The 10,969-nt window shown below is 37.0% G+C and overlaps 1 protein-coding gene across 7 annotated transcripts in view; it reads left to right on the top strand.

Moving 5' to 3' along the window:
- lrp8 (low density lipoprotein receptor-related protein 8, apolipoprotein e receptor) overlaps positions 1 to 10,969 on the top strand; it is a 177,174-nt gene that overhangs the window by 158,471 nt on the left and 7,734 nt on the right. For all 7 annotated transcript variants that reach the window (XM_057338736.1, XM_057338739.1, XM_057338738.1 and 4 more), the window contains exons 15-17: positions 850 to 1,002; positions 1,739 to 2,125; positions 7,929 to 8,003. In XM_057338736.1, the coding sequence (XP_057194719.1) occupies positions 850 to 1,002; positions 1,739 to 2,125; positions 7,929 to 8,003 (615 nt within the window). The remainder of the gene's footprint in view (positions 1 to 849; positions 1,003 to 1,738; positions 2,126 to 7,928; positions 8,004 to 10,969) is intronic.

The following is a 10,969-nucleotide window of genomic DNA, read 5'->3' on the forward strand; positions in this document are numbered from 1 at the left end:
GGGTTACCTTCAGATGAATTTTTTTCTCACACAAAGCCACATCGTCTGGCTTCAAAAGTCAAGGAAAGTAATATGAACCACTTTTAAGGGCTATTTAGCCATTTCAGTCCTTACATTAGAAGGGAAAAGTGGCTATGATAATTTACATTACGGATGAAAGCAAGTTTAAGGTTAGGAATGAATTGACGGTGAGTAAAATATACAGAATTATTTTTTATTTCCATATTACTGTAGAAACTATTACTATAGCAATAGCTTAAAATGAGACACTATTACATGAAATGGAAAAATACATGTTTTAGTCAGATTTTTCATATTTTTTACTTTTTGACTGAACACGTCCATTTCATATTCATTACACAGTGTTAGTTCACTACAATGCTGATGACAATGTTTTACTGTTCCTAGAAAATCAGTTGTCCATCTCTGTGACCCCTGTTTAAAAGAGCCTAACACAAAACTCTTATAATAACAGTGTACTTTAAATTATTGTGATTATACTGCTAATAATCATAGGAGTCATTAATACTGCATCAGTGTACAGTATACTATGCTCCAGTGACAATATAACATCTATGCCAAATGCCTGTCCACAGTTCTGTGTAACATCTAGGTATATATGAAATCTATACTGTCATCAACCCTTTACAAGGAAATGCATCCATGAGCATATTTCTTGTTCTGTAATGGTTTAGTGCAAATCCCCCATACCAACTAATTCATGCTATATGGTAAATCTGATATTTACATGAAAGCTATTTAGGAAACTCAAACAGTCCAGGTGTAATACATTTCTCCATTGCAGTCATTCCAGCTGTACCTCACTAATTTAATCATGCTTCGTTGCAGCTCCAGACACCTGTAACATTGGCAGTTTGCCCAACGGAGGATGTGAATATCTGTGCCTCAGAGCACCTCAAATCACAGACCACTCACCCAAGTACACGTGTGCCTGCCCGGACAACATGGAACTGGGCCCGGACATGCGTCGATGTGTGACAGGTAACAAAAAATCTGCCGCTGGACAGGCTTATTCATACTGCACAACACCAAAGCTGTGCTGGCACATGTGACACTTGTGTGCTTTTGTACGCATTGCTTATGTTCTAAATGAGATAAGAGAAAATAATCGTCTTATGATAAATAATTGTGAGGAGGAAATGGGGTTTAATTGTGTCAGTCAGACTACAGAGGTTACAGGAAGTTAAGTACAGTCAGAAACAATATAACAAACCACTCATATTTTTTACGTTTATGTATAACTGTATGAGAAAGGAAGGGGTTCTTTCTAAATGACATACCAGTTAAACCAAAAAAAGAGACCTTCGAGAAAATTTGCCTTCATAGAAACATTGCAACACATTGCAAGGGATAGTTTACCCAAAAATGAAAATTCTGTTGCCATTTACTCACCTTCTTTTCATTTCAAATCTGTATGACTTTCTTTCTTCTGCAGAACACAAAAGAAGATCATTTGAAGAATGTTGGTAACCGTTGGTCCCCATTGACTTGCATTGGTTTTGTGCCCATACAATAGAAGCCAATGGGGACCAAGGGTTTTCGGTTACCAACATTCTTTAAAATATCTTCTTTTGAGTTTTGCATGTTTAAAATGTCAAGATGGTGAGTAAATGATGACAGAATTTTTGTTTTTGGGTGAACTACACCTTTTATATGGAAGTTGTAGGAATCTGCCTTACAGTTTAAAAACCCATGATATTTGACTTCTCCTCTGCAGTCAAACCCAAGACAACTACAGCTGCCAGTACGACAACCTCTACAACACCAGAACCTTCCACCACCACAACAACTAGACCTTCAACAACCACCACACCCAAAACCCCCAGTACAACCTTACAAACTACACCAACTGCATCCACAACTACAATGACAAACACAAGCACTCCTGTTCCCATGACAACCACCACCAGCCCAAGAACTACCAAAAACTCCAGCCCACTTCATTTTACAAACACACACTCCACAGCGACCACTCATTCCAGCACTACAGCATCATGGAAACAGCCAACATCCAACCAGACAACAGCAAACTTCAGACAGACATCTACAACCGTCGCTGACGGCAATAGTATACAAGGGGCCAATGGCAACCTCTCTCACCGCGGTGAGTATGAGCGTGTTATTATTTACATCTTTTTACATAATACAATGTGAAACTAGTGCTGTAAGGCTAAATAGAAGCACTCTTGAGACGCCATTTGGCCAATAAGAAGACCGGAACTAACTGTTGTATAAGAGACTCTAAACTCGCTCTGTACTTTTGTACAGTACTCGTACAGTAGTCCTCAGAGCTTTAAAAGTTAATGTGCAGTAGAATTTGCTTGCTGAGCATCACTGGGCCACTTGAGAGTGATAGATGAGGCAGAGGTAGTAGCCCATGGTCCCAGCGTGGTTCTCTGCACTGAATTAGAGCAGCCAACGAGGAGAGAGGACCAGCCAGCCTTGACTGATGAACATTGCCCTTAGCCTACTTTCTCTAATAACCTCCCTTAAACCCCCCGCAGTCGCTGTGATACATGGACACGCTCAGGTACACGGCCACCTGGACGCAGAAGGATAAAGGCATTAGTGACATTAGTAATAACATCTATGTCCATGAAATCTCACAGAAAGACTATCAGAGGGTGTTATCTATGGAGCGATTTTAGTCTCATTAATTATTCACGCGTAAAACAAGATGCACACATGCGTAAACAGTTTCACATGAATAAAACCTAATTTATGTGCACAAAGTATAAATATACATTTACAAACAGTAATTCATGTGCGTAAAACAAAACTATTTTCTCATGAAGTACGTTTAGCAAACATACGACTGTGCACAAATATTTCGAAAGTTTAAAATGGACACGTTTTTCGTGTTATGTGAATGTGCAAATCGTCACTCACGTGTGAATCGCCTTGGATGTGTGTGTGTGTTTTTTGAGACTCTCCTGGCAGCGCAACCCCTCCCACTTGGGTTGTCGTACTCTTTAGCCAATCAGATTCAACCTTACCATTCAACCAATCATAAACGCGGAGAGCACAGGACTCAAGGAAAACGGCTCTGAGCACCTTTTGCACAGTTTGACTTACTTCCTGTGTTGCCAATTTAGTGATTTTTCAGCCCCCTTAAGCGAGATATTTTCCAAAAGGCGGCTAGCTACAAATCTATGCGCCCACACAAAACAATGTTTCCAAGAACTAGTAATTTATTGTCCTTGTTTGCCCTTGTTCTTCTGAAACATGCATTGTATGGACGTACAAACATGAACACATCTCATCTATCAGGCACAGTTTGTTACCCAGACAGATTTTAGCAGTTCAGTGGAAGTGACTGCTGGTTGTGTAGTTTTTAAGTGGTCATGTTCAGTCACTATTTCATACTTTTTTTCCCTACAAAATAAGTTAATAAAAACAGATTTATTGCGTGGCTGTATTATGTTTTAATACAGCATCACAGCTCAGAGAGTAGATTAGCGAAGCTGTACAAACGAGCCTTTAGTGCTAACACTAGTGCTCCTTGAGTTCTGTGCTCTCCACGATTATGATTGGTTGGATGGTAAGGTTGAATCTGATTGGCTAAACAGGATGACAACTCAAGTGGGAGGGACAGCGCTGCGAAGAGAGTCTCAAAATACACCCACACAAATCCAGGGCGATTCACACGTGAGTGACGATTTGCACATTCACATTCAATGATAAACTTGTACATTTTAAACTTTCTAAATATTTGTGCACAGTTGTACGTCTGTGAATTGTATTAAGCGTTTGTGAAACACATTTTATGAGATTATAATTTATTTTATGCACGTGAATTAAGTTTTATGCATGTGAAACTGGCTACGCAAGTGTACATCGTGTTTTATGTGTGAATAATTAATGAGACTAAAATCGCTCCACAGTTATCGATTGGGTTGGAAGATATGTTTGGTGTGTTTTTTTTAGGGTGATCTCATTTGTATTCACATGTAAAGTGTTTTTTGGGTAGACAATGAAATGTAATAGTATTAACAAATTACGAGGATCCTAAACGTAGGTTTTACTTCACCTTTATTAACAAACCAGAGCTAATGAAAGCAAATGTTAAATGTTTGGTCAATTGTTTTTGGGTAAGTATTAAATATGTAATTACTAGAGATGCACATACTACATTTCTCCACCGATATCAATAGTCGATTATTCAGAGTGATATCTACCGATACCAATTCTGAAGATTAAATTAATATTTCTCAAATTTTCTGAGTGTTAATTCATATAATGACTATTAATACTGAACATCAAACTGGTGATGTTTCTTAACATTTTCTTTATACAGAGCACAAATTCAATGCATTTTTCTATCTTCTTTGGATTGCCACGATATTTTGGCCCTGATCATTGGTTGTTTTTAAACTGTTGGCTGATAGTGTGAAAAGTTGCTTTTATCGTAGATACCAATTATTGACCGATATATTGCTGCATCTCTTAATCTATTTTATAATAAATACAAAACCATCAATACCATTATTATAATCAAACCATAAATTTATTTTCTCAAAACATTTGTAAACACATAAAATTGTTAATATGTAAAAGGCTACTTATTTGATGCTCTCCATACACCTATGTTAAAGGGGTCATATGGTGCGAATATGTGTTTTTGTTTTGTTTTCTTTGGTGTGTTATAAGTTGCCCGTGCATGTATTAGACACGTAAAATTGCAAAAATTAAAGTGTCGGAACAAAAGATGCATTCTATCTAAAAGCGAATGCTCACCCAGACCTGCCTGAAACGCATCATGTAACCACACCCCCACAAATCTACGTCAGTTCATGGTATGATTTGACTAAGACCGCCCAAATGTATATGCAAGTAAGGTCGGCATACCTGGTAGTACAATTCCTTTGGAACCTGATGTTCCAAATATGGTAAGAGGCGTTACATTTCAGTCACACACTTGCAGTATTCGACCAATCACTACGCACTGGTGAACTGGCCAATCACAGCACACCTCGCTTTTCAAAGCGATGAGCTTTGTAAAAAATCTGCGTGTTTCAGAGAGTCGGGGCAAAGAGGAGATACAAACATGCACGGTATGTGGAAAATACAGTGTTTTTGAACCTTAAACCGTGTATACACCTTGCATTATATCTAAAACAAACTATAATATTCATTTAAGCTGTGTCATATGACCCCTTTAGCCGTTTCAGTGTTTATCTAAGCATATAAAATGGAACACACTATGTACAAATACTAATGGATCATGTTAGTTTTTCCATCTCTCCTGATTAAAGTGCAGAAGGGTCCATTCTGAACTCTAATCATATGAATGAGTACTTGAATATTTTATTATGGACAGGATATTACATGCCAGAGGTGCTGAAACTCCATTGGGTAAAACTCGTAAATTGCTGCTCCATGATAACACATGAAGTGTGTCATCAACCTTTTTTGACTTCTCTGTACATTTTGACGTATTTTGTAAAGATCATCATTAAACAGACCATCCGTGGATTTAGTGTTGTAAACAAATGGATTACAGTACAGCATGTGCTATTATGCACATAATAGAGTTTGTATTACATTGCAGGTGAAGTGCCGATTGAGTGAAAGTTTTCCGTCAGAAAGAATGTGATACATTGAGTAGGGCTGTCACGATTATTAAATAATCGTCTCATCGCGATTGTTTGACCTCATCGCGATGATTTCGGATCATCGCAATTATCGCACATCTCTATAGAAGACACTAGGGGGAGCTGTAGTGCATCTACATATTACATATTTTAGTGTATTTATTGTAACTAAAGCATGGTAATACTTGTCAAATGTACCACCACAACACAATAAAAACTAAAGCATATACCATAAAAATAACCTGCAGTACAATTTAATATTATTTAAGATAATCTCAGTGTGAAAACCAGTCTACCAAAATTTCAGTAACATAGAAGTAAAATTTTATTGTATCTTGTAAGTGAGAAAAAAACAGACTAGAAGCAATTCTATGACTGATAGCATATCAATGGTGGCTTCACTCCTGATCAATTTACTTAATTTACAAGTATATGGCAGTTGTATTATTGACAGTTAAAAGCCTAAACCTAAAATATATGATAAACCAATATTTTCCGATGTATTTCCAAGAAAAAAAAACATATTTTTTATATTCAGAACAATATGGTCGTTTCAAAGCTGAATCAAAAATGTATGAGAATTAAATGTCAAAGCTCTAAAACAGACAATTAATCGCCATAATCGTCAAAGCCCTAAAAGAGACAATTAATCGTCATAATCGCAACGATTTACTAGACAATTAATCGTCAGCCAAATTTCATAATCGTGACAGCCCTAACATTGAGAGAATTCCTACATTAATGAGGCTGGATGAGTTGGATACACAGCTCTCTTTTCACAGACATTTAGCTGAATGATGAATGGGTTTTTTGTAGGTTTTGGCATGAAGAGAAAGTCTTTATTTACATTTTGGAGTGCAGTCTTTTCAAATTTAAAAGCTTTGTGGATACGTTGCAGAAGTAAAACATGGTTTTATAACCGTCTCGCTTTTGGCGCAATTACTGTTTACAGACACTTAGCAGCAACACTTGCTGGTTCTTTTGGTAACCCAAATGAAAAGCTGCTTCGTTCAAATTGAGTTGAAAATCACCAGAAAGTCTTGCGGGTTTGACAGACATCTGGATTCCAAAACAATCTTTGAAATTGCAGAAGCCAAAGCTTCTATAAATTTCCATCAGGACAAACTCTTGAACTTTTATCAAGTGATGGGTTTCTTCTCTTAAAAAAAACAAAGACATCTCAGGTGTTTGTTCAGAATCCATGTTAACACAATAGGCATATACTGACTGAGCAACATCAAAAATACAATAGTTTAATTGGTGCAGAATGCACTTTTAATGGAAACTTAACAGATCCACTTAAACAGAAATCCACACTACACAAAAAAAGATGCTAAAAAGGAATCGTTGCCATAGAAACCTAGACGCAACAATTGTCACACACACACACGCTGGGAACTGTGTCAAAACATCCTCACTATAGGAATATCCCCCTTATTTAAAATTCTTCCATATGGATCATCTACATTGTTGAGACTAGTTTCTTTTGTTCCGTACAGAAGCCCATTTTCTTACCCTCGGGCTGTTTTGTGTGTATCTGTATGCCGATGATGTACCAGCCAGTCCTGTTAATCTCCCGGCTCAGACTCCATTATCAGACACTAATTATGCTGTAGCTAATGGAGGGCCACGTGCTATCTGGGAGATTGAGGTGGGATTTATTTGGTGGAAACAACCACTCAGTAAAAACCTTACTTGGAAGAGTGAAGGCAAATGAGCAGAGCGATGTATAAGCAGCTATATATGGCTTGGACAAGATTTCAAGACAAATGGGTGCTTTACTACACAAACAGGAGAACATTTAGTTTTCTGGTGTGGAAAAAATACCTGTTACATGGAATAACCCCTTTATCAGTGTTTTTAATGCTTTATAAAGGAGCAGGGCACACAAAAATGAATATTCAGTCGTCATTTATGTTACGTTATTCAACAAGCATATGACTTTCTGTGTTCTGTGCGATCCAAAGGAGGAATGACAATGGGGTGTAGAACTGGAGCCACACAATAGCATTGTTTAAGGAATAATAATAATAAATAATGATTTATTTGGTTAGTAAATAAATGACGTAATATTAATTTTGGGGTGAACCATACCTTTAAATATGAAGCCACAATTTATTGGTTAGACAGCGACCACGCAAAGCCCCAAATCTGATTTACAATTCACAGAGCTGCAGATGAAAAGCTTGTGATTATATCAAAAGTTAATAAGGTCTTTTTCTTTCTCCCACCCCATCTCTCTCTCTCTCTCTCTCTCTCTCTCTCTCTCTCTCTCTATCTCTCTCGCTCTCTTTACCTCAACATCTACCACAGCTGGAAGTGGAAATGATCACTTTTTCCTCGGTAGCAATATAACTGTTGCAGTTCTGGGTATAGTCATTCCTATAGGTGAGTATTTACGGTTTTGTTACGTATGCTGTAATGCATTTTTAATTCAGTCTTGTTCAGCGAGTAGATCAACAGCTTTTGCCCTTCAGCTTTATATGCACTACCTGCTTTAGAGACACTTAAGACGATCTTAAATAGCCATTTATAAACTCCTCATTACAACGGCAGTCTAAAGGAATGTCATGCTCTACACATTTCTGCTAAAGTTACTTAAATATTATTTTTGTAAAAGTAGTTTAATAAAACAATCTGTAAGGTGATCCTTAAGCTCAAACAGTACAGCATATCACAACAAATGCAAGGCCATGAGACCAAATGTCTACATACTTTGAAACTTCAGTGATCAACTACGGTACTTTTCATCAAGTTATGTTACTTGTATTTACTTGCTCCACTTAAAAGTGCTTTACGAATAATGATGTTTAATTATATATTTATGTTATATGTTTTAAATATATTAAATGTTTATTTGGGGTGCTGTACGTTTAACTATAGACTTACATTTAGGGATGCACGATAAATTATCGGCCACATCGGTATCGGCTGATAAATGGCCATTTTTAATGTTACCGGTATCGGCCGATAATAAAATTTAGGCCGATAATTATAGCCGATAAATCATAAATTATTTCCTCTGGTTAAACTTCTTCAGCTGCACGCTGCTCACAGTTAAAATCCAACATTGTTGATATGTAAATTATAGGAACATAAAGCATATTGTTTGAATCAGACTGATGTCTGAATGCTTTCTGTCTTGAGACCTGTTAGACATGTGGCTATTAAGAACATTTTTCTGGGTTGCTCCGGAAGAACATCTATAAATTGTTTATTCAATAAAAAATATACCAGAAAAGTTTGAAGGTTAATGAATCGAATAGTGTAGAGTAGGCTTGGTACATAATTTTCAGCAGAAAAAAGAGAACTAATGGTTACCTTGTTTTCTGCAATAAATGTTTTTAAATAAAAGCAGTTGTCCACATTTTGCATTGTGTTTCAGTCCTAGGGAATTTTATTTTAATATTCAGATACTGTATATCGGCCAATATATCGGTTATCGGCTTCCAATGTTAAAGGATTATTGGTTATCGTTATCGGCCAAAATTTACATATCGGTGCATCTCTACTTACATTGCAGGGTAATTATTTTAAAAACATTTGATCAGCATGCCGCAGTTGTCAGTAAAGCTCTGGGTTGTTTAATCCAGGAAATATAAATTAATATTTGTTTTGTTTATTTCACAATTGTGAGTGGCAAAACCTTGTACAACTTGTGTACACATTTAAAGCTTTATAAATGGTTAATTATGATCTTTTACAGAGAAGTGTCAATCCTACATTTTGATTTTGTGATCATTCTCTTGAATGAATTTTTTACATCATCCTTTTGACTGTCTGATCACTTTAAAATGAATATAAACAAATTAAAAGTGTGTATACTGTAATCTAAGAAGCATAACATCTTGAGTTTCCATAACAGTCTCTGTCAAAAGGACTTGATGCATTTCATTTATTGTTGGTGAGTGGCTTAGTGGATCTCGCCTTTGCTCACATTTCAACAAAAACACTAAATGAGAAATCTACCCTCTAAATAGCAAGTCTGGTGTAGTTATAGCCCCACATTGACCACCTCTTTTATCTCAATTAAAATGTCTAAATGCATTGTTTTTAATTGAAGTTGGGATAAAATAAATATAACTTGCGGAAAGAACGCATTCCAAGTGTGTTTAAGTTGAGTGATGATTGAACTCGCATCATGAGAAGGTCTCCGGCGCCCCTCTGACAAAAGAGCCCTCTGACAAAAGAGCAATTAAGGAGACCTTTCAAGGGACCAGGGCAGCCTCGGCTGATCTTTTAAATTAGGGAAGGGGTTTGCCAGACTCTGTAGCATGGTTATCAATTCAGTCTGAAAAGTAATGATATTTCTCCAACCATTGACATGTAGGCGTGTATACGCATACACACCGTTCAATTCTTCTGGTCTCTTTAGACTCCCTTTAGAGTGAGAAATACTCCACATAGTCCACTAAGCCACTGTGTGTGTGTTTTTGGCAGACCTAGTTCAAATACGCTTTCTGTGTTCCTAAACTTCTAACGTCTCTTGAATTATGTAAGGAATTCACTGGGACTTTAATTACCCATAAGAAAGAAAAATCTCAGATGCAATCACTTAAATATCTCAATTATTTCTCCGACAAATCAATGAGATTAAATGGAGAGCAAATGGAAACTTTTGCTTAATGCTGCTTTCAGACCACCAGCGACTGAGTCGCTGTGTGTCGCTAGTCTCTTGCTACGAGGTCGTTAGCTAGGGCGTTCCTAGCTTTGTTTTTGTCGCTTTCGGCTGGGACCGCGCCATCTATCAGTTTCAAACGATCTGCAAATCTACCGTTTATATAACATCCATCACTAGCCGGGTTTCCATCCAAAGTTGCGAATTTATCTTATGCGCAAAACTGGAATATCGCATAAAACATTTTCGAATAAGCACCGTTTCCATCCAAATAGTCAACCGTCACTTCCTAATAAACTGCCACTAAATATCAGTAAGAAAAGTAAGAGAAGCCACTGAATATAATTATTTTCATATAGAATAATACTTGCGCAAGCAGACGATTACGAAACACAATAAATGCGGTGCTTTTGTGGATGCCTGCTGTTTGGGAAACACAGTTGTCACAGTTCTAAGAGGCAATTACAGAAATACTTGACGACTTTGCTCAGGCATTTAAGAATGACCATAACAATATTTCTGATGCTGTGTAACAAGATCAGTACTCTGGTTAGTCAGGTTACACCGGCCGTCTCATAGTGCAATTACGTGACTTTTGGAGGAATTTATTCGGCAAATGCGTTTCCATCTCCCATTATTCGCATTAACCCTTTTTCGCACAAATGAAAAACCACCTCAAGCGAGCGTAAAAACTTTTTGCGAATTAAGGGTTTTTAATTCGAAATTTGGCGTTTCC

This window comes from Triplophysa rosa, linkage group LG7 (genome assembly GCF_024868665.1).
Source record: "Triplophysa rosa linkage group LG7, Trosa_1v2, whole genome shotgun sequence".
NCBI lineage: Eukaryota > Metazoa > Chordata > Actinopteri > Cypriniformes > Nemacheilidae > Triplophysa > Triplophysa rosa.